Source organism: Antedon mediterranea, chromosome 1, assembly GCF_964355755.1.
Source record: "Antedon mediterranea chromosome 1, ecAntMedi1.1, whole genome shotgun sequence".
Lineage (NCBI taxonomy): Eukaryota > Metazoa > Echinodermata > Crinoidea > Comatulida > Antedonidae > Antedon > Antedon mediterranea.
In genome coordinates this window covers 40,680,577-40,708,501 of record NC_092670.1, presented here as the reverse complement: position 1 = coordinate 40,708,501, position 27,925 = coordinate 40,680,577, and the positions used below count along the sequence as shown (strand labels likewise).

The 27,925-nt window shown below is 33.2% G+C and overlaps 4 protein-coding genes across 5 annotated transcripts; 2 read left to right on the top strand and 2 right to left on the bottom strand.

Moving 5' to 3' along the window:
* Positions 1-373: 373 nt before the first annotated feature.
* LOC140045214 (uronyl 2-sulfotransferase-like) lies at positions 374-7,742 on the bottom strand. Its single transcript, XM_072090033.1, has 8 exons — positions 7,613-7,742; positions 7,028-7,131; positions 6,594-6,737; positions 5,699-5,778; positions 5,432-5,564; positions 5,043-5,140; positions 4,635-4,795; positions 374-622 (listed from the first exon to the last, which is right to left on the bottom strand). The coding sequence occupies exons 1-8, from the start codon at positions 7,740-7,742 to the stop codon at positions 459-461; spliced, it is 1,014 nt and encodes a 337-aa protein (XP_071946134.1). The 3' UTR covers positions 374-458.
* On the bottom strand, positions 7,527-13,308 carry LOC140050156 (oxidoreductase NAD-binding domain-containing protein 1-like). 2 transcript variants are annotated; one of them, XM_072095236.1, is made up of 7 exons: positions 12,919-13,308; positions 12,552-12,630; positions 12,113-12,222; positions 10,743-10,881; positions 10,091-10,327; positions 9,786-9,885; positions 7,527-9,034 (listed from the first exon to the last, which is right to left on the bottom strand). In XM_072095236.1, exons 1-7 carry the CDS (start codon positions 12,993-12,995, stop codon positions 8,871-8,873), a joined length of 906 nt encoding a protein of 301 aa, XP_071951337.1. In that variant the 5' UTR covers positions 12,996-13,308; the 3' UTR covers positions 7,527-8,870. The 2 variants fall into 2 exon arrangements, with proteins under 2 accessions (XP_071951337.1, XP_071951328.1); XM_072095227.1 differs by lacking the exon at positions 10,743-10,881 and adding an exon at positions 10,567-10,714.
* Positions 13,309-16,031: 2,723 nt separating this feature from the next.
* LOC140040198 (cytochrome P450 2U1-like) lies at positions 16,032-19,573 on the top strand. The gene is made up of 4 exons (XM_072085955.1): positions 16,032-16,556; positions 16,981-17,606; positions 18,174-18,498; positions 18,700-19,573. Exons 1-4 carry the CDS (start codon positions 16,208-16,210, stop codon positions 18,879-18,881), a joined length of 1,482 nt encoding a protein of 493 aa, XP_071942056.1. The 5' UTR covers positions 16,032-16,207; the 3' UTR covers positions 18,882-19,573.
* Positions 19,574-24,331: 4,758 nt separating this feature from the next.
* On the top strand, positions 24,332-26,753 carry LOC140045206 (cytochrome P450 2U1-like). Its single transcript, XM_072090022.1, has 4 exons — positions 24,332-24,506; positions 24,984-25,609; positions 25,855-26,179; positions 26,382-26,753. Exons 1-4 carry the CDS (start codon positions 24,332-24,334, stop codon positions 26,561-26,563), a joined length of 1,308 nt encoding a protein of 435 aa, XP_071946123.1. The 3' UTR covers positions 26,564-26,753.
* Positions 26,754-27,925: the final 1,172 nt, after the last annotated feature.

The window sequence follows — 27,925 nt, the reverse complement described above, 5'->3', positions numbered from 1 at the left end:
GGTTATCAATATAATAATACATAATGCTTTGAGAAGCACTTACCATCATCAATGTGAAGCACTTACCATCATCAATGTGAAGCACAATTACCATCATCAATGTGAAGCACAATTACCATCATCAATGTGAAACACAATTACCATCATCAATGTGAAGCACAATTACCATCATCAATGTGAAGCTATATTATAATATTCTATGTTCAGTTGGTAATTTACTAGCGTCTTTATCATTTATTTATATTAATATTCTATGTATATTTTTTTTTCAAATGATAATAAATGGAAGTAAAAAAACTGATGAATGAATATATAATTTGAATTTTACAACAGCTACAAAATACTGGTAAATAAATAATTGAAACCGGAACACCAACACTGACAGGATATGCATTGAGCTACTGTGTCACAACTCGTAAGTAATCACCTCAAGTGATTATAGGTTACAGACTAATAGACTATATACCCAATGATTGTTTTTGTTTATTTAATCGTTGTTTTATAAATTCAAAAAACTCATATTCCAAAGCCATCTCCTGATAGAGTATCGCTCTCACTTCGTCTGTTGGAGGTACTTTATATTTTGTGACATATTTACCTTTTCTGCAATTAAAATTCGTATCTGTAATACAATTTGAAATAATTTACATTACAGTTAAAAGAAACAAACAAGCAACGTTTGACCAATCGCGACGCTGCTGGCCATATACGAATATAAAGTCTCCATATAAAGAGTTGAATTTGATGAACGTCAATGATTCACTTGACTTGAGGTGCGTCCTAATGGAACCAAACTTTGAAATGTCTTGTGTAATTAGCTTGGTTCCCACTAGAAACGCAACACAAGGACGTAACGCAACGTAAGTGAGTTAACCAATCACAAGCGATGGATTATTCAAACTGCCTCTTGTCATTGGTCAACATGCTTGCGTTGGTACTTAAACTTATGTCAGAAAATGATTTAATAGACGCATGGAGAACAATACACCCTGACATAAAAAGGTTTACATGGCGACAACACAAACCACTAAAACAAGCACGGCTCGATTTCTTTTTGATATCAGAGGAATTACTCTCAATAATAGACACATGTAAAATAGACCCAGGATATCGTACAGATCACTCTTTGGTTAGCTTAAAGGTATTAACACAAACGAAAAAAGATAGAATCACCTATTGGAAGTTCAATAATAGCTTGTTAAGAAATGAGGAATATGTTAAAATAGTTAAAAAAGAAATCCAAACAATTACAGAACTATATGCTGCGTCGCCATACAAAAGAGACACAATTAAGGATATCCCAGTCTCAGATTTGTCCCTTTCTATTAATGATGCATTATTTTTTGAAATGTTGCTCTTAGGAATAAGAGGCAAAACAATTTCGTTCTCCTCAAGGTTAAAAAAAGAAAATGAAAAGCGAGAAAAAGAATTAGAAGATAAAATTAATGTAATTGAAAGAAAGATGGATGACCTTCAAATTGGTCCAGAAATGGACAACAATATTGAAGAGCTAAATTCCATAAAGATTGAATTACAACAATTACGTATGGTTAAAATTGAAGGGATCATGCTGAGATCGCGAGCTCAGTTGGTGGAACAAGGGGAAAAACCATCTTCTTTCTTCCTTAATTTGGAGAAAAAAAAGATTGTAAATAAAAGTTTGAATAAAATTAGGAGGGAAATGGGTCAGGATATAACTGATAATAAACAAATTATAAAGAATGTAGAAAGTTATTATAACAAATTGTACAAAAACAAAGACGTTAAAATTGATCTTGTAACTATGAAAACAATATTTGAAAAAAATAGTATGACAAAATTATCACAAAAACAAAAGGAGGAAATTGAAGGGCCATTAACAATTGATGAAATATTACAAGTTCTTAAAAATATGAAAAACAATAAAAGTCCCGGACAAGATGGTTTCTCCGCCGAATTCTTTAAATTTTTCTGGATTAATATTAGTGGTTATTTAGTTAGAATGCTCGATTGGGTGTATAAGAACGGAAAACTATCTCAATCTCAACAAATTGGAATCATAACGCTTATACCTAAACCGAATAAACCAAGGGACCTTCTAAAAAATTGGCGACCTATATCACTATTAAGCATCACCTATAAGTTAGCGTCTGGATGTATAGCTAATCGAATAAAGAATGTATTAAGTCATATTATAAGTAGAGAGCAAAACGGTTTTATGCCAGATAGATTTATTGGCGAAAATATTAGACTAATGAATGACATTATATGTCTTAGTGAACAGTTAAAGATTCCCGGTATGCTATTATTAATTGACTTCGAAAAAGCCTTCGACTCTGTTTCACATATATTCATTGATAGAGCCATGGAAATGTTTAACTTTGGCGAGTCTATTAGAAGGTGGATTACAATTTTTTATTCGGAAATGTATTCCTCAGTTAATGTTAACGGTGCTATGTCAAATCGTTTTAAAATTGAAAGAGGCTGTAGACAAGGAGACCCTCTTTCTCCATATATTTTTATAATTTGTGCAGAAATATTGAATAATTTAATAAAGCAAAACAAACTAATTAAGGGAGTTAAAATTAGAGATGAGGAATATACAATATCTCAATATGCAGACGACACTACCATTATACTTGATGGGTCTGAAGCATCACTGCATGCAACACTCGATACACTGGATACATACGAGAGTATTTCCGGTTTAAGAATAAATGAAGAAAAAACAAAAGTTGTATGGATAGGTAGTAAGAGAGGTAGCAATGTAAGGTTAAAAACAAGAAAAAAGATAAACTGGATAGGCAATGCCATATTTTCAATTTTAGGTATTGACTTTTCATTAGATGCAGTTCAAATGATTAATGTAAACTATGAAAGAGTGTTTTTAACGATAGAGCGTATGATAAACCAATGGTCTAAACGAAACTTGACAGTAATTGGTAAAATAACTATTATTAAATCACTCTTGTTACCAAAACTCATTCATATGATCATGTCCTTACCGAACCCATCAAATGAATACGTAGTACGTCTTAATAATTTATTTTTTCGTTTTATTTGGCAAAACAAACCTGATAAAATAAACCGGCATCAGATGAAAAGTGATTACTTACATGGTGGATTAAGAATGGTAGATTTGAACTTTTTTTTTATGTCATTAAAAATAACTTGGTTGCGTAGAATTTTCAACAATAAATCCGAAGACAACCCAATATTTAAGCTATTTAAGTACATAACAAATTTGTCTAACTCTATGCAACTTGAAACGAATTGTAAACGTCTGTCCAGCATTAGAGATAATGTTAAAATTCTCTTCTGGAAAGAGGTAATAGATGCATGGAGTAATTTTATTTCTATTCATTATCCAAAGTCTGTTGACGAGCTATTACGAATGCAAATTTGGAATAATGAAGTAATAAGAATAGGCAACGAATGTATAAGATATGGAAATTGGGAAAAAGCAGGTATTTTGTTTGTTAATGATTTGTTTAACAGCAATGGGCAATTTATGAATAAAAAAGAAGTCGAAGATACCTATGGTATTAAGATAAATTATATAAAATTAATAGGATTAAAAAGGCTTCTTAGGGAAAAATTTAACAATTTAATGATATGTGAAATTAAAAAAACAGTTTTGCCAGATATTCCATTTCACATAAAAGTACTCTTTCAACAAAGAAAGGGATGTCGTATTTTTTATGATGTTTTAAATAACTCAATGTTTAAATCGTGGAAAGCACAAAAGAAATGGGCAGAAAATAAATTTGTATTCAATAACGAACAATGGAAAACAATCTACCTAGCTCCACATACGTGTACAATGAATATTGCTTTAATATATTTTCAATATAAAATTGTAAATAGAATAATTGCAACAAATGAACAATTATTTAAAATGAATATAAAAGAAACTTCAATGTGCTCATTTGGAGATGGTAAAATTAAAACCATTCAGCATTTGTTCTGTAATTGTCCAATAGTAAAAAGGATATGGAACCTCCTCCAGGAAAAAATTTCAGAAAAAACTGGAGTGCAATTTATTTTTAGTAAAGAGAGCATAATTTTCGGATACCAAGATGCGCATCAGTTTTTTAATTTAAAAGCCATTAATGCAATTATTCTAATTGTAAAATCATTTATTTATAAATGTAAACTAGTTAAATGTAAGCCAACTATCAAAATGGTTATGAACGAGTTAAAAAGGTTTTATGAAACAGAAAAATTTATTTATCATCAGAATTTTGAGGACAGTATTTTTAATAGAAAATGGATAAAATTAGAAGAATTTATAAATCAAATATAAAATGGTTTATAGAGTAGAATAATTTTTATGAACCTTTATTTAATTTGTTAGATGGATATCTTTGTTGTTTTTGTTTGTTGCTTTTTATTTTAATTTTTTATTTGATTATGTTTTTCCTTTGTAATGTATTATATGATAAAATAAAAAAAAAAAAAAAAAAAAAAAAAAAAAAAATGCTTGCGTTGCGTTTACATGCTTGCGTTGCGTTTACATCCTTGCGTTGCGTCCTTGTGGGAACCAAGTTTTAAAATGTCTTCTGTAATGTATTCAGTTCAATTCAAGTTTATATCTATTAGCAAAAGCATAAATCTTACAGGAGAAAAACATTTCTTCAAACATTTCTACTTACTTGGGTTTGTTAGATAGTTGGCTGCTCCGTTAAATACTTCAGGGAGTAGTTTTTCTAAAACTGCAACTGTGCTCCTAAAATCTTCTAGTAAGCCCACCATTATGAAATCTCGTTCCACATTTTGTTTTGCTATTTCTAATGGAACTCTGCTGTTTAGTGTTCTTCATTACAAGAAAATAGAAAAACTTGTTACCACAGTTTGTAGGCCTAAATAAATATTAAGATAAAAGCTAAAATTCTTTTCACGAAAACTGAAGCCTGGTTCCCATTACGCAAGGATGTAAGCCAATCCTAAGCAAATTGACCAATTACGTCATCCGAGCTGTCGCTTGTGATTGGTCAACTCAATTGCGTTGCGCCTACGTCATTGCGTTCAAGTGGGAACCAAGCTAGCTTGAGAATACTCACAGACACTCAGGACTATCTCCACAAAAGAATGGGATGATGTACTGTAGATTGTTACCGATACACTCTGCCTTGTTACCAAGCACACATTCATTTATTGTCTGTAAAAAAATAAAAACACAACATAAAAAAAAGCCTGTCAATTAGATTTATACAAGTTAGAGCTTGGGCGTGCATTTATCAATATTTTTGCTGAAGCCAAGATACTCAAGAAGAAACGAATTATTTATTATAAAAAACAAGTTATTTTTATCTCGTATGGAACGGCCGCGGACTTAGCTAAGATTTAAGACGAAAACAACAAATCCCCTCTGGTCATCATGAGAGTATTCTTTCATATAAATTGTGATTTTGTCAAAGATTTGTAAAAATAGTAAGTAATGTAGGCCTACCTGATAAAGGTCCGATCCTTTGAAATCTTTTTCGGTTTCCTCATCTCCAAAACGTCTGAAATAATATTCTGATGTGGCTCTCTCAATTGGATCTCTGATTATGTTGATATATTTCACAGGAACGATACTGTGTCTAAGATAAAAACACAATTATATTTTTAATTATTCAAAAAGAAACTTCATATAACTTTAAAAACATTCAACTACCGTAGTGATCATTTCTAAAAAATATTTAAAGAAGATTTAAAGATAATGATGATAACTTACTTGCGAAAATCAATGTAGAACATATGACGATGAAACACAAATGGCGGATCAAGATTCGGTAGAACATCCACTATCAAACTCTAGTGTGCAAAGAAAGAAGTGATGTCCAGAAAGAAAAAATCATTGAAAAAAGTGATCGTAAGTTTGATAACTCCATGGTTTGAGTATATAAGGTACAACCAGATCAATCTAACAACAGAACACTTAGCTCACCTTTCCAAGATAGGAACTTGTAAAAGTCCTTTGATCTTATATCTGGCTGCGAAAAATACCAACACTACTGTACTATGTACATATTCTGCGTGGCGGGGGATAGGCTCTGTTTAATGGGCGTGGAACCGACCGTGTCGCAGCCCTTGATCTCCGGAACCCAGCTTGAGTTGTTAGATTCTCTTGGTTTCAAACATTCACATTCATGGTAATGCATCACATCTTCACATTCATGGTAATGCATCACATCTTCACATTCATGGTAATGCATCACATCTTCACATTCATGGTAATGCATCACATCTTCACATTCATGGTAATGCATCACATCTTCACATTCATGGTAATGCATCACATCTTCACATTCATGGTAATGCATCACATCTTCACATTCATGGTAATGCATCACATATTCACATTCATGGTAATGCATCACATCTTCACATTCATGGTAATGCATCACATCTTTCATACTGTAGGCTATACTTTATCACTCTATTCTAATGATTCCAATCTTATTTCTAAAGCTCTGTCTACACTAAAATGTGATGTGCCCAAATATGGTACCGGGTAGTGATATGACACCACCATGTTCATATTATGGGCACATCACATTTTTGTGTCACATAAAGTTTGATAGTGTAGACAGAGCTTAATAAAAAAAAATACAAAGAAAGAAGACAACCTTTTGCGCTTCCGAGAGTTCGGTTTTATTATACACTTGCGAATGTATCAAGTTAACTTGATTTTGATCCACTAGGTTTTGAACAACGTTCACGAGAGATCGGCTGCCGCACTTTGGTACACGATTGAAAATGATTCGGACACCCTGCAACCAATGTATTCAAGTTTAAACATCTTATTTCAACTTAGGCCTAATGATAATGCATAGCATTTTAAAATAATTTTCTTCTAATAAAACGTAGGATATATGGATGAATTCGCTTAGGCCTGTGTGACTTTCTGTTTTCACAACGCGCCATACGACTAGCACGCACATGGCTACGCGATCAACAATTCATGCTCAATTTCTAACGCTTCTGCCAATCCAATTACGTCATACTGTACTAGGCCTACCAGATCAGTAACTCAACTCTCAAAAGAATACATTTTTCTTACAGATTTGTTTTTAAAAGTAGCTGAAAACGGCAAGTTTTGTATCGTTTCCTTTCGCTCATCCCAAAAAATGTTTCTTGCAGAAGATATCGACAAGGAACATTCAACTATTGCAAAAAAAAAAACATTTTTAAAATTCATCATTTTCACCATTGCGCCTATCGAGTAAGGTCGTGTTTCCGCAGCCAAACAAAAAATATTATTACATTTTTTTAAAAATCAGATAATTAATCAAAAAGCAATTGCGCGCGCATAATGAATCAAGACTGTAATCCCAAGCGGCCAATCACAACACAACAATTTGTCTTACGGTCAAAGGTTAAAATATCGCATTTACCGGATAATGATCTTGTTTTTTAATGTGAAAATTATCGGTTAATCTTTCTCAAGCGGAATCGTTTAAACCCCGTTTCCACATGAACTTTATCGGTTAATTTCCTTCTGCGGAAACATGGCCTAAAAAAGATAGGCCTAATTCAGAAACATTATTAGCATGCGTATAACGACATTTGTACTCGACAGGCGCGTCGCGCGCCGTAAAAGCGAAACGCTATTGTGAACTGATGATTCGATATAACGAACACTTACCTTTGGAACTTGGATTTAATTTTTCCTGTTTTTGGATGGTTCCGAATTTTAAACAAAACAATATCAATATAAAAATACCAAAGAGAATAGCAATACGTTTTGATATGCAAACAAAACTGCATATTGCCATCGCAAACCTTTTAAACTATACTCTGTAGTGTATAGAAAGATTGTCCGCCGCCAAGCTAGTAATGGACATAAATTGTAATAACTAATAGACTAGTGATATACCCAGATCAAACAAATGAAATGCAGAGAAAATCAAATTTACATAAATTAACGAATAGGACCATAATTTAAATCCTTATTAACATAATACATTATAAAAGTGAATTAAAAATTTTCAAAAAAAGTAACATCTGTATGGATTCACATACTTTACGTAAGCCTACTTTACTTGTCAATCAAATGTTAACCTTTGACCTACTGATTGTCAAAACAATTTTTACATGATATTATACAACTCAATTAGTATCTCATTTCATTAAACTTTGTATATAGAGTGTAAACCTGAACACTAAAAATAGACAACCAAGGGTGTAGTATACATATATTGCCTGCTTAAAGGTGTAATATAAGATTTGACATATATATTTCCCGAAGAGCTAGCTGAGGGAAATACATGGTCACAGGAGCAAAATATCATTATGCAACTCATTCAAATAATAGAATCAACAATAAATATAATCTTGTAGTTCAAAATTGTATTAAAACTTTATTTGTATTATAATGTATCTTATTCTATTCAACTTTGTTTATACAGGGTAAAACCCAAACACCAAAGGCCCATAATTTCTTAAAGTATAAATAAAATATTGCCTTGATCTAAATAATATCTGGGCCCTGCACATGTATAACCTAAATGAATGGGCCCTGAACATGCATTACCTGAGGGGTATAAGGTGTCAAACTTTAAATTACCTTCTTGTGTGCTACAATATTGCAAAATTAAAAATAACACCTATATTTTTTAAGACACGTCAATTTTAATACCGTTTTAACGCTTGTAGGGTTTCTTTTTGCAATTTAGTTTCCAAATTTGTACGAAAATAATTTATAATTCTTGAAGTTTGCCTTAATAAAAATATTTAGATATAATAGTGTATTGTAGATATTGTGCACCACACTCTATATTACAGAATACCATCTCTTAGCCTTGATGGCTGATGTTGTCACTTAGTACTGATGCTTTATATCCGAGACTTAGATGATGTAAGCATATGCTTATTCTTACTCCATGTCCAAATATTAGTATATATTACCACCACTTTTCATAATGAACATTTTCAGGTTTCATGTTTAACTTAAGTAGACTAGATTCCATATCTTCTATCATTGGTGGTGGTCCACATATATAACATTCTAAGTTTTCCGAACCAAATTCTTGAACAGCACTTGCTAGATGTGAATCTTGAATTCGACCTGTAATAAATTAAAGTTTTAGATGAGATAGTAATGACTTAAGTTAGATGAAGAGGAGAATGAACTGAAGTGTAAGTATTGTCTTAAGTATTGTCTTAAGTATTGTCTTAAGTATTGTCTTAAGTATTGTCTTAAGTAAGTTGGAAACAAACATTGGGCTTAATTTCTCTCAAGTATAATGTTTGTATTATTCTATGTATTCATATTCATTTTTATTTTATTTTATAAATTGTACTTTATTTTATTTTATAAATTGTACTTTATTTTATTTTATAAATTGTACTTTATTTTATTTTATAAATTGTACTTTATTTTATTTTATAAATTGTACTTTATTTTATTTTATAAATTGTACTTTATTTTATTTTATAAATTGTACTTTATTTTATTTTATAAATTGTACTTTATTTTATTTTATAAATTGTACTTTATTTTATTTTATAAATTGTACTTTATTTTATTTTATAAATTGTACTTTATTTTATTTTATAAATTGTACTTTATTTTATTTTATAAATTGTACTTTATTTTATTTTATAAATTGTACTTTATTTTATTTTATAAATTGTACTTTATTTTATTTTATAAATTGTACTTTCAATAAATATTACTTAATTAGTTATAGTTACCCAACAATAACATAGAGTTAATGATAATACTGTAATTGTACCGAAATGACAGTTATAATAATATAGAGTTTATTACTGACTCAACAGAATTGTAATTATTATCTAACCTAACTTGTACATACCCTGAGTATATTTATTGTCTGACGATACGTCTTCCTGAGTGACAAATAATGTACTTTGAAAAACGGATGGAAAGTTGTTTACAATCTCACTTATATCATCCTGTAACAAAAAACAAAAACATTAATTATATACCGTAATCAAAACTATCTAAGAAAGTGGATTGTAATTTAATAAAACATTTTTCTATTCAGAAAAAACAGTAGCCCACTTTGGTGCTTCTTGCTTAAATTCCCATGCTTAAATAACCACCAGTACAAATATCCTTTAATAGAACATAGAAAAAAATCTGAAGAAAATATACTACCTGAAAAATTAATTCTTTCCTTGTAGATGCACTATAGAGTAATTGAAAACGCACAGGGGAAAACCAATGAGTTTGCGCCCTCTTTAGACTGTTGGCGTGACGTATCATTGATAGGAGAGGGTTGATACCGATACCTCCAGCAATTAGTAAAACATTGTAATGCGGGTCACTTGGCTGGGGGTCATATATAATTTGAGTTCCTCCGACACGTAGTGAAACCTTATTTCCAATTTGACACTTGAAAAAAAAATGATCAAGTATTAAGCTCTGTCCACACTATCCAACTAGTTTGACAAAAAAAGTTTGATGTGCCCAAATATGGTAGTGATATGACATCATCATCATTTTTTTCTCCCATAAAATTTGATCGTATAGGGATAATGTCAAAATTCTACTGCAAAACGATTTTGTTTATTTCAACATAAATAATACTGTAACTAGAAAAGTGCACATAAATTTAGTGTTTTATTTCATACCTGCGTATGTGTCCAAAAGGCTGGAGGGTATTTACTAAATTTGACAGCTAACTCTAAAACTCTATTGTACAAAAACTGAAAAGGCTCTGATGATATAGAATACCCTCCTACTATTTGCACTGTTGGATCGTGTATATAGAAATCCACCCTGAAATAAACAAAATAATGATTGTTACCTCTTTGTGGACCCAGAGGGTGGGAGGGTAATCACTAAATTGAACGGCAAGCTCAATGAAGGATGACTGGAGTTGGTCAGGTGATGAAGACATGGAGAAGCCTGTGAATGTTTCAATGTTGGGAATGATGAAGTCTACCCTACAAAACAATTAAAAATTGAAATATTACAAAAAAACTGATTACACCTACACTTTTAAATCAATGATTCAAGGGTTTAAAATTGAAAAAGAACTCAACATATGTCCTATCTTTTGCAATTATTTAGACTTAGTGGGGGTTGGGTCAGCTTGTTCCCTCTTTGGATCCTCCTATATTCTTACCTTAAGCCTGGTTTCCATAAAATCGCTACACGACAGAGAGTAGCGATTCTATGGAAACTAGAATTTATCGGGGATCTAGTACGCGAGCGCTAAATATTCTTTGGTACGCGTATACGATTCATCGCCGACACAATGGAACATGGTTGAACTTTGCCGATTTGACTGCGATGAATCGGGGAGCCTTCCCGATTGCGTCGGCAACATCTGCGCGTGTAGCGATTTTAATGGAAACGCTGTAGCGATTTTAATGGAAACCAGGCTTTACTCATAAAACATACCCATGATGATAGGGTGTCTAGAAAACTCAGATCTCAGATATATCTGAGTTTTCTAAAACTCAGATATCTGACTTTTCTAGAGCTAGAAAACTAATAATTATTGTAACTTGTAGTAGCAGCCTACGACTTAAATCATAAAGAAATACAGTTTACACCTTTTAAAATGTAGGCTTAGCATTTAGGCCTAGCTAAGCAAACTCAATTCATTTCAAGGCTCAACATGTGGGCGCTATCGCGATGTATCGCGAAGAGTAGACCTGGTCCTACAGTACTAGACTACAAGTGGTCAACTCGTACCTATTCCAAACTTGGCTAACTCATACCTCAACCAACTTCTACCCACACCAACTCGTACCCACACCAACTCGTACATGCCTCATTTTTAAGCCTATATTTTAATGGTAACATGCACTGTATTTTCTTTATGATTTAAGCCGTAGGCCGCTTCTACATGTTACAATATTAGTAAGAAAATGTACACAGTAATCAGTTTTAATAATACTCTAGTATTTCAAATGACCTACCTTCCGATTAATAATGGAATGATCCAAATGACCTACCAACCAATCAAATGATGATCTGAGTTTTCTAGTTTCATTTTGGAACTAGAAAAGTCAGATACTGTATTGATATCTGAGTTTTCTAGATCTAGAAAACTCAGATATCTGAGATCTGAGTTTTCTATATCTGAATTTTCTAGACACCCATGATGATATCACCTATACCTACTGTAGTATTAACCTAATAAATATGAACTATTTATAATCTTACCATTGGCCAGCTTTAAAAATAAATGATTGGTCGTTTACTTTTAGTAAAAGTCGCTTGACAGTAGGCGACATGTCATTAAGTTCAATGACCTCTGCCTCGGAATACTCTGGCTGTAACGTGTAAAGTAAATAAAAATATTTCTTATTTTAATAAATAAAAAATTACAATATATTAAACTCAATTCAATTTCACATCTATAAAGTATAACATAACATAAATACAAGTATCAATCAAAAATAAAAACATGTGTAAACTATTAAGATTCAGGAAACTTAAAAATGAGAAAGGACAGAGTGAAAATTAAGCAATCTATATAAAATGTGCATGTGTAACATAAAAACATATCTTGAATTACCTTGAAATTAAGGCTAAAGCAAATTGCTTATTCGCCTCTCTGGAATTACAAATCTCTTGACATTAAATCAAAGAAAAAACTCACATTTGTCCTTTCTTCGTTAGATGTCCTTTCCAGATGATCACTTCCATGCTTAGTACTCATCATAAATGGCGCTAGAGTTCTAAAAATGAAAAAAAAAGAGAAATACTGTAATAATACCTGTCTATTGTCTTTTTACATGTGTCTTTCAAAAGCATGAAAGTACTATTTAATCCACTACATAATCTAAGGGCCCCATTTAAACTACAAAAGATAACAAATGACAATAAATAGATAAACCTGAGATATTATAGTACATGTATATAATATCTCTATGGACAAACATACACCATTTTTATCATTAAAAAAAATGAAATTTGAAAGTATAAAAAAGCACAAACATTAAAAATAGCAGATAGTTTAAACTTACACTTGTTTTTTGGTGATTTTTGTAGAAGATTTACTTAGTTTTAGTAACTCCTTTAAGCACCTTACACTCCTCAACATAATCCAATGATTTTAACAAAAACGGAGCAAAGCTAGGCCTAGTTAGTAGTAGAGTAGAATCTTCCGATCCCCGGCGCAAGAAGGTTTCTAACGGACGGAAACTGCTGGGTCACCTATCCGCCACGACTCACTGCGTTATTTATATTAATGATGATGAGGCTTGTGGAATTAATAATTTAAAAACTCACACTTTATAAATAATGTGGATTGTGAGGCGCTAATAATTGTTTTAGTTAGGATGTAGGCCTAGCTAGGTTAACTTGTACGACCAGTGCATGCTTTGCGCTACCTTGACGTTGATGGCCGGTCTTGGTCGTTTTGTCCAAAGATTATATAGCGCCCTCTTTAGTTCCAAATTCTCGCATGATGTTATGTGTCTCATCATAATTATGATCGACGCGTGCGTATCGCGTGAGAAAAATTAAATTTTTTTTTATCGTTTTGTCGTGTTTGTGACAGTGGTGGCGCCAGCGGGAGGGGGTGGGGGGGGGGGGGGGGGGCTATACAATCTTTACGACTTCGAATGGATTAGAAGCCGTGTTTGTGTCCAACCATGGAGGTACCAACTATTCCTATGTAGCGTATGGAGTTGAGTCTTTTGTTTTGAAAATGTATAACGTTCAAGACAAAAGGCTTTAATTATCGAATTTAATATCAAAACAATCAATTTGATTAAAGGTTTTTGTTAAAATAATAAAAAAATTATAAAGTTACTGCGAACATGATTTAAAACAAAAATAGCAATTTCGGAACGGTTCTGGTTGTGCGCTCCATGCACGCTCTACGCGTGCGCGTTTAGTTTGTACAGCGATTCTCTATAGTAATGCATTGTTTTTACATTTTGTTGTTTAAAATCATGTTCGCAGTAACTTTATGATTTCGTTATTATCTTAGCAAAAACCTTTAAACAAATTGATTGTTTTGATATTAAATTCGATATTTAAAGCCTTGTGAATGTTATACATTTTTTAAGCAAATGACTCGACTCCATACGCTACATAGGCATAGTTGGACACAAACATGGCCGGCGTGCACACCACGTGACTTTTCGTTGGGGAATATAATATAAAGTAAAAATCATTCGCGTTTCACTTCGTAGCTTCAGCGACTAGAAAATCGCGAAGTTCCATTTTTGTTAAGTACGTCGGAGGGCTATTACACTTTATTATGCATGCATTATTGCCAGCGATCTAATAAACAATAGGTATGCACTTGTCTGGCGGTGTCCCTTTGTACGAATCGTTTAACATTGGGCCCGGCCCATTGCGGTTTACGCGTGATATCATGTTCCACCCAGGGACCAGAATGTGTACTGTAGTTACTTTCCAGGCGAAGTTTACTGACGCATTACGTCGTGTACTACATGTGTATCGACAGAAAAAGGGTACGAATTATCTTCGCGATCTATTTTATTGTTCGTATGTTCAATTTTTTAATTCACGATTACCTGAACCTGAAATAGACGTTTTTCACTGTAGGCTCGGCCTACATTACTAAACAAAAAACATGCCATTTTCATTTAGCCAACATCTTATTATAGCTAAGTTAGGCTATTACATCGAAATTCCAGATTCACATCTAGGAAATAAACTGATTTCCCCGACGGAAAATGGTCTACGCTTGTGGACGCATTCCCCTCCAAATAAAAGGTAAAAATGGTAACTTGTTTAGGCCTCTATGTCTGAATTTTTTTAAAGTATAGGTGTAATTTTTGAAGACCTGCATCTCTACTTTTCAAAATTGTCTTAGCTCAACCGTCCCCAATTATAGAGCTGGTCATGTATTAATACCGTACATTTTGTTTCTATTTTTCACAATTTTCTTAGCAGCTCAACCCTAATGGTAGGGCTGGTCCTGGAGCCTTATATATTTTGTTTCTTTTTTTCGAAATACTATAATCCAATATCCGGGGACCTAACAACTCTAGTTGTTTAAATGTCCTTAGCTCCATCTCAACCTCGGTGGGCTTGTTCTCTGATAGACTTGTAATTTCGTTTTATATATCAATGTATAATTGCAATTTCCGGGGACCTAGCAGCCCTATTTTTCAAAATTTTCTTACAGATCAGACCATGGATATCTCGCGCATTTACAATTTTCGCACCCCCAGACAGCAACCTGCCTACGTCTCTGCGATTATAACGATATACCTCTTGGCCCGTGGGGAGGTTTTACGTTCGCGTATATTTTCTATGATAGGCATATTGAACTTTAAAAACTTCATTTTTAAATTTGAAAGAATGGATTTACACAGTCATCGTACCGGACCTCTTGCAATGTGTTTTTCACACAGTATTTTATTTATGTACCATACAAAATTGAAAAAACTGGCTACCCTAAATCTGATTAAAACGGCCTCAAATTACGCTATAACGCGTTGCTTCCGGGGCTTCCCCCTGGACCCCAGCCAAGTGATGCTTCCCCCCCCCCCCCCCCCGTCGGGGAATTTATCCCCCGCGTCGGAAAGATCCTGGCGCCACCCCTGGTTTGTGAGTGTGAATTCCCTGTGAGTTCACTCGCTCGTTGATTTAATTTTTTAACTGATAAAAATAACTTTCCATCAATACAATAGATAGAGCGCAGTGAAAACCATAAATTCATGGCATGCGCCGCCTACAACGTTGTTTTTTTTTAAAGATATTATATTGTCCCCCAAATAATTGTCTAACATTGTTGTTGAATATGCAATGTTAATGTTACATACATTATAGTTTTCTTTTTTTACCAAAAAGTGGATCAAAGAAAAAATATTTACCTAAAAAAACTGTAATTTAAAGCAAACAAATAGTCAAATTGGCTGCCAGGCAATACAAATAATTAATATTTATAGTTCATTGTTATATAGCGCATATTAATTATAAGCAAGCTCCCAATGCGCTGTACATAAATTAAAATAGCTAAGGGGGTTTTGGTTGAATTTAACCATTTATTTTGTCTTTTTATAATTGAAAACATTATTTTTTTCCGTTTTTTTTAAATCGAAGGATGATTTGGGTCATTGCATTGGCTACTAGGTCATAACCGCCTAATCCCCTCCTGTCTGTTTTCCTTGAACCCCAGGCCAGACGTTTCATAAGCGAAACTACAACACACTCGTGATTGTAGTGTAGCCGTCGGAGAGAGTAGCTACTAGTTGTCTCGGTTTTAAAGCCTAATTTACGTGTATTAAACTTGTTTATATATCCTTTTTAAAACAGACTAGGCCTAGTAGTATGAGTTTGTTGTTATCTGATTCTGTTAGCGACTACAGCGCGTATATCGTGTTTGTTATCATTTTTTTAACGTTGTATCTTCGTCAACGCTCGATAAATTCACTTCCACCCGGCCCTACTCCGCTGCCGATCGTGGGAAATGTGCTTTCCTACGGAAAGACACCGTATAAAAGAATTTGTGAATGGGCTGAGAAGTTCGGCGATATAATCACTCTGTACCAGGGACCTTTTCGAGTTGTGCTTTGGGTAAATGATGGACAGCTTGCCATAGATATGTTCCAAAAACAACCCGACCTGTTTTCACAACGAAACCCTGTTCCTTTTATGACGTACAACATGGCTGCTGAAGGTAAGACGTTTTGGAGACAGTGCTGCCATTTCTTTTAAAGCCATAAAGAATCTGATGTCTTTGTATGCCAAATAAAATAAATTTATTTAAAGATATATTTTCTTTTGAAAAAATAATTTTTAAACATTTTTTGCTTGAATATGCAATTTTAATGTACATATTCACTTACCAAAAATTGGATTGAAAAAAAAATTTACCTTAAAAAAACTGCAATAAAGCAAAAAATAATAAAATTGACTGCTAACCAATTAGCTTTTGGTACAAATTTAACCGTTTATTTTGTCTTTTTTCACTACAAAAGTGATTAACTTGATTAAAGTTGCAAAATAGACTATTAAGTTTGATTTTATAAATCTTCAGTTTCATGTTTTTGGTAACAATACATTCTAAAATTCTTTTGAGAATAATATGTTTTATCTTTCAGGAAGCGTTGTATGGGAGAATGGCCCAGCCTGGAAGGCCAGGAGACGATGGATGATAACGGCCTTGCGTCATTTTGGAATGGGAAAGAGAAGTTTAGAAGTGAAGATAAAAACAGAAACTGACATTTTCTGCCAAGAAGCTGCGAATTACCACTCTAACCCCTTCAACCCTCAACATATTGTGAACTGTGCTGTCGCCAATATTATCTGCAATATAGCATTTGGTGACCGCTATGAATACTCAGATCCAGAGTTCCAGGAACTCTTACAAAATTTGTTGAAGTTCTTTAAGCAGTGCAGTTTAAAAAATATAGAAATGCATATACCGTCTATAATGTCTCTACCAATGTTCAAACACAAGGCACTTCCAGCAATATACCTAACAGAGTTTGTAAGGAATCAAGTTAAGAAACATAAAGAGACCTTTGACCCTGAAAACATCAGAGATATTACTGATAGACTCCTCGCAGAAGGTGAAATGTGTGACAAAGAGGAGAAGAAATTCTTTAATCCAGACGTCATGTGGACGTCCCTTTTGACGATATTTGTTGCAGGGGCTGAAACAACATCCAGCACTTTGATGTGGTTTTTTATTTACATGGCAACTTATCAAGAAGTCCAAGATAAAGTATGCTTCCTTAAGAAATATTCTTCCATTGTAAATGTTAATAGTATTTGACAACATTTTCACTAATCACTAGTAGTAGTAGCTAGATAATAATTGGAGTACAGTAATTGATTGGAAACTTAACCAAGTTGAGTTGAGTATTTACTATAAAAGCAGGATCCAACAAGGATGCAATATGCAAGAGCAACACCAGTGAGTTGACAAGTGAGCAGTCACCAGCTCACTTGTGTTGCACTTACTTCCTTGCGTTGCGTCCTAGTTGGTCAACCGGCTCAGCTACAGTGATTAAGTTCACTTAGGTTGACCCTGGTCTCCCCAATTTCAGTTTTTTTTTGTTTTGTATATACTTAAATTGACCAAATAAATAATGTAATGAAATGAAATGAAAAAAGCTTTAACGCTTGGAAATTAACTCTGTAAATTACTCCGCAGGAAATGCATTGTTAGAAGTTACTAAAAAGGGAGAATAATACTCAACAAAAAAGTCCCCAAATCAAATATGCCAAATAAGATGGTACACTCTCAAGTGGCAGAACAACTCATATTCTTTTACTTATTCTTTGTTAGGTTCGGAAAGAGATTGATGATGTTCTGGATGGTAGAAAGCCAACGATGGCCGATCAAAGCAGCCTCCCATATTTTGAAGCTACCACATATGAAGTGCAACGATTGGGCAACATAGCAGGTGCCACGCTGCCTCACGGAAACGCGCAAGAGTGTGTCGTAAAAGGTTACAAGATTCCGAAAGGAACAATCATCAATCTTAATCTCTATAGGATCCACACTGATCCAAAGTATTGGGATGATCCGATGACCTTTGACCCTTCAAGATTCTTAATAGATGATGGGAAAAAAGTTAGCAAACCGAAAATGTTCATGCCTTTTGGTATTGGTAAGTAAACCAATTTGATTTTTTGAAATAAATTAAAATTGATGTTTTAATTTTTATCGTATTCAGTAACTTGTGCAATGTTTTTAAACATAAATATCGATTTTTTCTTTAAAATTCAACCAAGATGAAAAAAATTGTAATAATAAATGTAATACTTATACATATTTATACTATAATAAATAAACTATAATTGTTTTACAGGAAGAAGAGCTTGTTTGGGTGAGAGTATGGCCAAGATGGAGATTTTCCTCGTAATGACCAATTTCTTTCAACGATTTAAATTAATAATTCCAGAAGGTGAAACTCTACCGGATCTAGATCCCCTTGTAGGGTTAACAATGAGTCCAAAACCATTTAAAGTTTGTGCAATTCCTCGGGAATAATAGATTGTACTGCATAGATTAGCAATGAGTCCAAAATCATTTAAAATTCTCAGGGATTTGGTAGGCTATGAGTAAAAATGTTCTTCTGCTAACAGAATTAGATTAGAAATCAACTTCTTAAAAAACTACCTTTAGGAAATAAAAAAAGCGCCAATATAGTCAAAACTCTCAGTACTGGACACCATTCCAATGGGTCGCCTAATATGCTAGATTTTCAGAATATAATGAAACATAAATTTATGACTTTGAAAGTAAAGCCATGTTTTGAGGGAGTTTCTGGTTTTTAGAGAGTCCAGTATTGGGAGAGCCAACTACTGTATAAACAAATGAAAAGTAGAGAAAGAGAAAATAGAAGTGAAAATAGATCTGAAACAGAAAGAGGGTTGACTGTTACAATACAGGTTAAAGTTCAAAGAATCTTGAATCATAATAATGGTACCTGTGCAATAATTAATAACAATTTAAATGTTTTTTTTCCAAAAGGGCATTCTCTATGACTGCCTTCTGTATTAATATTAGATACACATTACACCTAAGGCTTGGTTCCCACTAGGACACAACTCAAGGATGTAATCGTTGTGCATGTAACAATTTATGCTTATAAATAGTTTTGAGAAACATTTTCATTGTTTTTGTTGAAACCAATCAATAAATCATACAGTACCATTAAATAAAAGGAAAAAAACTCACAATTTATAGTTTAGCTAATATGTTTCTAAAGCTTAGTTCTTACTTAGACACAAAACAATAGCGTAGGCATAACGCAAGTAACTTGACCAATCACAAGCAATGGTTCCATTTCGTTGTTATTGGTCAAATTACTTGCGTTGTGCTTACGTCCTTGCATTGCGTCCTAGTGGGAACCAAGCTTTATAATTATTACCTGAATATTGCCAAAAATTTTATATTATTTAATATTTGTTTTTATACATTTAACGAGTCATGTTGATACAGTATGTATCGGTTCTAGACATTCACCAAGCCTGTATTTATTGTCTTTTTAGACAACCAATCAACGTTTTTTGTCTGGAAAATGTATTTCAAGCTATATAATTAATGTTGATATACAGTCTGTTAACCTGGACTACTGTAGTATTGGTTTATGTGTGTTAGTAGGTTCTACAGTCTATTTATAAATTCTTGGTTGAATAACAATAATATTAAAACACAGAGGTCCACTAATAGTTTTATATAATAACAGTAACAATTTCTGAAAATACAAGTTTGGCAAGCCATTATGATTCTATATTTCTTTAACTTTATTTGTTCATCTTATGGTTGCTAGGGTCATAAAACTAAAATAATTTAAGAAGACTTTTCTTATTAAATATACTAAATAATTTTAAATTACTTTTGATTAAAAATTGATGACAGACAAATTTACATTCATGAGAGAAAAAAGAATTTGGGTATGAAAATTCTCAAAATATTACTAAGATTATTAACATAATATGTTTTTTGATTTATTTTTGTGAAATAAAGCATATTTAATAAATATTAACTTTGTAATTATTTGATTTACGTGAATTTAATTTTAGTGAAATAACAGAAAAGTTATAAATAATCCTCCATGATCCATCCATTGAAATACTAATATTTGTGACGCTGTAATGCAGTGACGCGTGACATATCATAGTTGACGCGAATTGCTTTATGTAGCTTACGTATGAAACGCCTTATGTGCCAAATTCGCCAACATTTTTACTGATATTCTAGACGAGAACTCCGTCTAGAAGCTAGACTAGCGATATGTATGCATGGTTCCAAACCAATACAATTTATACGGAAGCCCGTTCGGGCCACAAGTTAACTATATTTTAAAAGCTGTTATCTGGCGGCCGCCAGATAATTATCTGGCGGCCGCCAGATTCAATTTTAGGTTGAATAACCTAAAATTAATTCATCTTTTAACAAATTTTGAGAGAGAAAGGGTAAATTATTATTATTATTAAATGTTAGGCTAACACTAGGCTAGGCCTAGCTAGCCTAGGCCATAAATCAAACCAAAGTTCTCTAACACATTAATCATGTCAATAAAATGATTAGTCATATTGAAATAGCCTCCTTCAAATTCATTTAATTCAACCAACAAAACACTCTACATGCTGCATCTATATGTTTTGTAAACTTTTCATAGACTCATTTCCAGCCGTTGATTTTCTTCCATTTGACCCCATGTAAAAGTTTGGAACACATTCATTGCCTTTATTTCATTTACTTAAAATATTAGATATAAATAAACTTTATACCTTATCTGTTTCTAAATTTGTTTTTGATCTATTAATAATAGATTACCTCATAGTTTATCTGATTATTTTGAAACTACTGATCATGCATATAATACAAGAATTAATCATTATTTTAATTTAGCCATTCCCCCTTGTCGTATTAATTGTGGACGATTTAGAATCTCTTTTTCTGGTGCTGTTATTTGGAATGATTTACCTTTAGAATTACGAACAATTACATCTAGATTTGCTTTCTCTAAACAACTTAAAGAATTACTTTTATTTAAGTATAGGCCTATAAAAGAATAATCTATAATTTACAATGTTTTATATATTGTTAATTCATCAGATATTATCTATTGAACTGATATGGTTTTGTTTATTACAGTATAGTACATACAGAACTTTATGTTATTTATTTATTATTCAACATTTTTTTGTTTTGTTTTTGACGTTATCAAATTTTGATTTTCTTTTAAGTTCTGTTATTTATTTGTTAATTTCGTAGCTTAAGTTAGTTAAGATAAAAGGTACCAAGCTTGATTAGCTTCGGCTATATCTTGGCTACCTTTTGTATTGAAATTGTTTCTGTTTGATACAATAAAGAAGAAGAAGGTTAGAATTTAATTGCGCCGTATAAAAAAGGGCCAAATCAAAAAGAGCCGAACGTAATGGTAAATGGGCCGAATAAAAAGGAGCCGAATGCTGAAAGAGCCGAACGTAATGGTAAATGGGCCGAATAAAAAAGAGGCGAATGCTGAAAGAGCCGAACGTAATGGTAAATGGGCCAAATAGAAATGCGCCGAATACTGAAAGAGCCGAACGTAATGGTAAATGGGCCGAATAGAAATGCGCCGAATGGTAAAAGAGCCGAACATAATGGTAAAAGAGCCGAATAGAATCAAAGTTTGCTGCCGGAGGCGGCAATGGCGTTCCATATGCAACATCGCCTCTGATCCAATGCACGTACATGTCACGTGACGGGACATGTACTAATTATTAAGTGGCGGCCGCCAGATAATTAAGTGGCGGCGCCGCCAGGTAACAGCTTTTAAAATATAGTTAACTTGTGGCCCGAACGGGCTTCCGTAAAAATGGATAAATCATTATACATTATATTATTTTATTTTTTCTTGCTTTAAAATTTACATTGGTAAAAAACTTTGGCTGATTCCATATCAATTATTGTTCATTTGGTATATTTGATTTTGTTTTCTCCCGCGAAACCCCCTATTAAGGGGATAATTTCGGTTTTTGGTTAGTGGACAATTTGTGTTGGGTCATGATGTGTCCCACTGTAAATTAATCGATCCGAAAATAAAATGATTTATAAGATTAAAATTAGTAATTTAATTTTTGCAATTTTGAAAGAATATAGCAATATTAATTCTTTTAATTTATTTGAGTTTAAAAAACATTTTTTATCTTAATTTGTCAATTGTAATATGGAGTGTTTTTATGTAGTTAGGTCAACTTTGATGCAACGCAAGGACGTGACGTAAAAAGGAGCGCATCGAAATTTATAACCAATGACGTCGCAGATCTTCGGAACTGTCTATTGTGATTGGTCAACTCACTTCCGCGCGTCGCCACTCTAGTCGTTAGTTGTAGGAGGCCCGGGCGCGATTTTTTTTTTCGTACATAAGTTGGGGACCCCCTCATGAAACGTCACAAAATAAACATGAATAATTCATCAGTTAAATTTTCTTGTTCCGTGTGCACCCAAGCGTATAGCAACAAGAAGTGATTACACAAGTGCGGTACGATTCTAGGCCTATCTCCGCTCTTGTTGCGGCGTGCGATTTCATAGAAGAATAGCGGCGTTTTGTGTGGATTGTCGAAATAATCAGCCTTTAGTTTATGGTGTTTTTAATATAATTTTTTACTAAAGAATTACGTGTTAAAACTATAGTTTCTATTAATACTATTAGGCCTAATTTCTCTAAACCCATGTCTATTCTAGTAGTAGTAGCTGTGTGGGTGTGTGTGACGTGTGTGTGTTAGGTATGACCAAAGATAGTTACACTATAGTGTAACTATCTTTGGTATGACACAATCCGAGTAATAAGTCAGCAAAATTAAACAATAAACATTACACAAAAATACATTTTTATTCTCGTGGGTCAAATCTTCCCATCTCATGTGTTCATATACGCGCATTTTTAAAGTTCCTTTGAGTACATGCATATTGTTTGATAATAAAATAGCAGAATTAAAAAAATACAGTACACAAATTATACACATTCTTTATTCTTGTGGGTCTAAGCTTTCTTTGGGCTATGTCCAATGAATTACTTCTTAGTTTAATGTCTTGCCGTACTTGCCTAGCTGTTGATTAGCCTCGACTCGACACATTTTGTGTGAAGAAGAGTGCGCGAAGGCAATCACGTGAATTTACTTATAATCCTAGGCCTACTGTAGAAAGTATCGTATCGCAGTTGTGTAATCACTTCTTGTTGCTATACGCTTGGGTGCACACGGAACAACAAATTTAACTGATGAATTATTCATGTTTATTTTGTGACGTTTCATGAAGGGGTCCCCAACTTATGTACGAAAAAAAAAATCGCGGCCCGGGCGACAACAACGATCGTGTCCATTGATTGATCAACTTAACTCACTTGCGTTGTTGCGCGCCTAAACAGTTTTTACTAAAATTCATTCACACAGGGACTGAAAGTATAGCCGCCTACCTTGATTGTTTGTACTATGTAAAAAAGTGGATGAATAACCTAAGTAATTGCCGCTCAGAAGTTTGGATAAGGTACCCACTACCCATAGGCCCATGGTTTCCTTTTGCGTTATTTGCCAAAATGTTTAACAAACAAATAAATAATACGGTATCATGCCATCGCTATCTTCTTTAAGTGTTTTTTTTTAGTGTATTGTAATTGATACACTATCTTTGCTGCTTGAACCCCGGAGCCAGGCATAAACCACAAACACACGGACTCGTGATCGCAGGTACAGAAAGTAGCTGGTTGTGTGTTGTTCAAAGCCTAATTCATGTTGTATTTAACCTGTTGTTTAAATATTCTTTTTATAAAAATGAGTTTGTTGTTATCAGATTTGATTACCAATTACAGCACGTATATTGTGTTTGTTATCATATTTTCAACGTTGTATCTTCGTCAACGCTCGATAAATTCACTTCCACTCGGACCTACTCCGCTGCCGATCGTGGGAAATATGCTTTCCTACGGAAAGAGACCGATCAACAGGATGTGTGAATGGGCTGAGAAGTTCGGCGATATAATGACTCTATATCAGGGACCTTTTCGAGTTTCAATTTGGATAAATGATGGACAGCTTGCCATAGATATGTTCCAGAAACAACCAGAATTGTTTTCAGAACGGAACTTTGTTCCCTTTATGACGTACAATATGGCTACAGAAGGTGAGTATTTTATGGATTCAGTGTTGACAATTTAAACTCTCTTCCCCTTCCCACAAATAGAATGCTTCTTATTGGATGTCAAATAAAAAAGGCGACGCTATAATGTTTTAAATTTGTTTGTCAAATCTATCGTAAAGATAACCCTGAAAGAAAAAGCATCCAGAGTCCAGACAGTGTCTATGGCCACTAGAGCAAGAAGCAGGGTCTCTGACCTGATATCAATAAAGCATCCAGAGTCCAGAGCAAGAAGCTCCCACTTGTTGTAAATGACACAGTACTGGTTTACGCAATTGGTGAAAGAGGCTTTTCATGGCGGCAGGGGAAGAGAACATTGCTTTAGATGATACATATGGTGACATTAAATAATATTTTATTAAATTAATTAAAAGTTAGATGAGAAATTAATAATTTAACGGTGTCGTGCGAAACAGCAGTAGCGGCAATTCTTGAGATTAATATGGTATTATATCCTTTTAGGAAGTGTCGTATGGGAAAATGGTCCAGCCTGGAAGGCCAGGAGAAGATGGATGATAACCGCCTTGCGTTATTTTGGAATGGGAAAAAGAAGTCTAGAAGTGAAGATAAAAACAGAAATTGACATTTTCTGCCAAGAGACTGGCAATTACCGCTCTGACCCCTTCAACCCTCAGCATATTGTGAACTGTGCCGTCGCCAATATTATCTGCAATATAGCATTTGGTGACCGCTATGAATACTCAGATCCAGAGTTCCAGGAACTCTTACAAAATTTGTTGAAGTTCTTTAAGCAGTGCAGTTTAAAAAATATAGAAACGCATATACCGTCTATAATGTCTCTACCAATGTTCAAACACAAGGCACTTCCAGCGATATACCTTACAGAGTTTGTAAGGAATCAAGTTAAGAAACATAAAGAGACCTTTGACCCTGAAAACATCAGAGATATTACTGATAGACTCCTCGCAGAAGGTGAAATGTGTGATAAAGAGGAGAAGAAATTCTTTAATGCAGACGTCATGTGGACGTCCCTTTTGACGATATTTATTGCAGGGGCTGAAACAACATCCAGCACTTTGATGTGGTTTTTCATTTACATGGCAACTTATCAAGAAGTCCAAGATAAAGTATGCTTAAGAAATACTGTAGTGGCATAGTCTAACTATCACATTTGTCCATACTTTTCCTTGCGTTGCGTCCGTGCGTTGGAACCAAGCTTTAGCACTTGGAAACTCTGTAAATTACTCCACAGGAAAGGTACTAAAAAGGGAAACAAATACTTAACAAAAAAGTCCCCAAATCAAATATGCCAAATAAGATGGTACACTCTCTAGTGGCGGAACAACTTATATTCTTACTTATTCCTTGTTAGGTTCGAAAAGAAATTGATGATGTTCTAGATGGTAGAAAACCAACAATGGCCGATCAAACCAGCCTCTCATATTTTGAAGCTACCACATGTGAAGTGCAGCGATTGGGCAACATAGCAGGTGCGACTCTGCCGCATGGAAACGCGCAAGAGTGTCTTGTAAAAGGTTACAAGCTTCCAAAAGGAACAATCATCAATCTTAATCTCTATAGGATCCACACTGATCCAAAGTATTGGGATGATCCTATGACATTTGACCCTTCAAGATTCTTAATAGAAGATGGACAAAAAGTTAACAAACCGAAAATGTTCATGCCTTTTGGTATTGGTAAGTAAACAAATTTGATTTTTGTAAAATGAAAAACAAAACATTTTTTAATTTACTGAATGAATTAGAATTTTCATTTTCTTATTCAGTATTTCGTTGAGATTTATTTTTTTATCCAAACAAACAAAGCAATGCATTGCATATAGATAATAAAATGAAAACAAAAGAAGAAATAATTAATTAATCAATTATTGTGTTACAGGAAGAAGAGCTTGTTTGGGTGAGAGTATGGCCAAGATGGAGATTTTCCTATTCATGACCAATTTCTTTCAACGATTTAAATTAATAATTCCAGAAGGTGAACCTCTACCGGACCTTGATCCCCTTGTAGGGTTAACAATGAGTCCAAAACCATTTAAAATTTGTGCCATTCCTCGTGAATGATAGATTGTACTGCATGGATTTTGAATTTATTACCTCTTAGGGATTTTTAGGTTATGAGTAAAAATGTTTTTCTGCTAACAGTTTTTATTACCTGTAAATAAGGTAATGGTGTACTAATACGCAATCAACTGCTTAAAAAAATACTTTTTTCAAAAAACACAAATATAGCCTATACAAAAATACAAGATAACAGAAAAAAAGCAATTTGAGAATAAACAAGAAAAACCATAAACAATCGCATAAATTATAGTGATGATTGTTGATAAATAACATTGCAAAATTGGCTTCTAAACTACATACTCATAAAGGAAAATATCGTCAGTTCTCAAATAGTATAATCTTTTGTATTTTTGGTGTGTAAAGTAAATTATTAAAAATTCAGAGATTGTTCCTTAATTTTACAACGAAAAATGTACCACTTTACAATTATAATGAAGCGGGTTGCTTCTTCATGTGACTTATCAAACCCAAAGCATATACTTTCTTTAGAAATATTTTAATTATCATTGATATTTCGATGTATTTTTATATAAATATATCCCTTTTCCCATAATTTCTTACCTTATCACATTCTATAAACATAATATGTAACATTGTTTCCTGAATTTCATTGCTGGACATTTTAAACAACATTGTATTTGTAGAAATTATCCAATGAATAAACTGAAATTTAAAATGTTTTAACTTAATTAATTTTTTTCCAGTCTAATCTCTTATTAAATTCCAATTCTCATTTTGATTCATTTCCAATTGGTTCTTTTACATGATTTTATATATATTCATAAATATAATGACAATTCCTTGTTTTTTAACCGAAACAAATTTCTGTATGTTAGATTCAAAAACATTTTTCAAAATTTTGTTCCACCAATTTCTATTGAACTAACAATTTGGTGATATAATAAAAACAAGGCCAACAGCCATAAGTCGCGTGCTCTCAGAAAAAAATGTACTTTAAAACTTTTCTGTACATCAAAACAGTTCAAAAAGTACAGAAAAGCGATAAAACGCATAGTGATACCGGACCGACAGACCGACAGACCGATCGACCGACATAGTGAACTATAAAAATTAGTTTTTACAATTAGACATTTGCTTAAAATCGTCTATTTCTGATATTTTTCCTTCTTTATTAACGATATTTCATATTATAATTTACGTTATTAATGGACTAGCTTTTTTTTCAATTTTAAATTCTCGTTTGTCAAAACACGAGTTGTACCATAATGACAGAATGTCATTGACTGTTGTACTAGGTTCTACAAAGTTTCTCCAAGCGGGTAAAATATCTTTATAAAACCCACCAAATTGTTTCAAAATCTTTGAATGTTTTGAGAAGTTGGTTTCAAAAACTATGTTTCA

Bases quoted from the DNA above. Each gene is read 5' to 3' on its own strand.
- LOC140050156 (XM_072095227.1), bottom strand. From the start codon at position 12,995: ATGTTGAGGAGTGTAAGGTGCTTAAAGGAGTTACTAAAACTAAGTAAA. The intron at 12,631-12,918 runs GTAAGTTTAAAC...TTTCATTTTTAG, and splicing joins AAAATCACCAAAAAACAAGT to AACTCTAGCGCCATTTATGA. The intron at 10,328-10,566 runs GTATGAAATAAA...TTTTTTTTCAAG, and splicing joins CCTTTTGGACACATACGCAG to TGTCAAATTGGAAATAAGGT.
- LOC140040198 (XM_072085955.1), top strand. From the start codon at position 16,208: ATGAGTTTGTTGTTATCTGATTCTGTTAGCGACTACAGCGCGTATATC. The intron at 16,557-16,980 runs GTAAGACGTTTT...TTTATCTTTCAG, and splicing joins GTACAACATGGCTGCTGAAG to GAAGCGTTGTATGGGAGAAT. The intron at 17,607-18,173 runs GTATGCTTCCTT...ATTCTTTGTTAG, and splicing joins ATCAAGAAGTCCAAGATAAA to GTTCGGAAAGAGATTGATGA.
- LOC140045214 (XM_072090033.1), bottom strand. From the start codon at position 7,742: ATGGCAATATGCAGTTTTGTTTGCATATCAAAACGTATTGCTATTCTC. The intron at 7,132-7,612 runs GTAAGTGTTCGT...TTTTTGCAATAG, and splicing joins ATTAAATCCAAGTTCCAAAG to TTGAATGTTCCTTGTCGATA. The intron at 623-4,634 runs GTAAGTAGAAAT...ATTGTATTACAG, and splicing joins CAACTATCTAACAAACCCAA to ATACGAATTTTAATTGCAGA.
- LOC140045206 (XM_072090022.1), top strand. From the start codon at position 24,332: ATGTGTGAATGGGCTGAGAAGTTCGGCGATATAATGACTCTATATCAG. The intron at 24,507-24,983 runs GTGAGTATTTTA...ATATCCTTTTAG, and splicing joins GTACAATATGGCTACAGAAG to GAAGTGTCGTATGGGAAAAT. The intron at 25,610-25,854 runs GTATGCTTAAGA...ATTCCTTGTTAG, and splicing joins ATCAAGAAGTCCAAGATAAA to GTTCGAAAAGAAATTGATGA.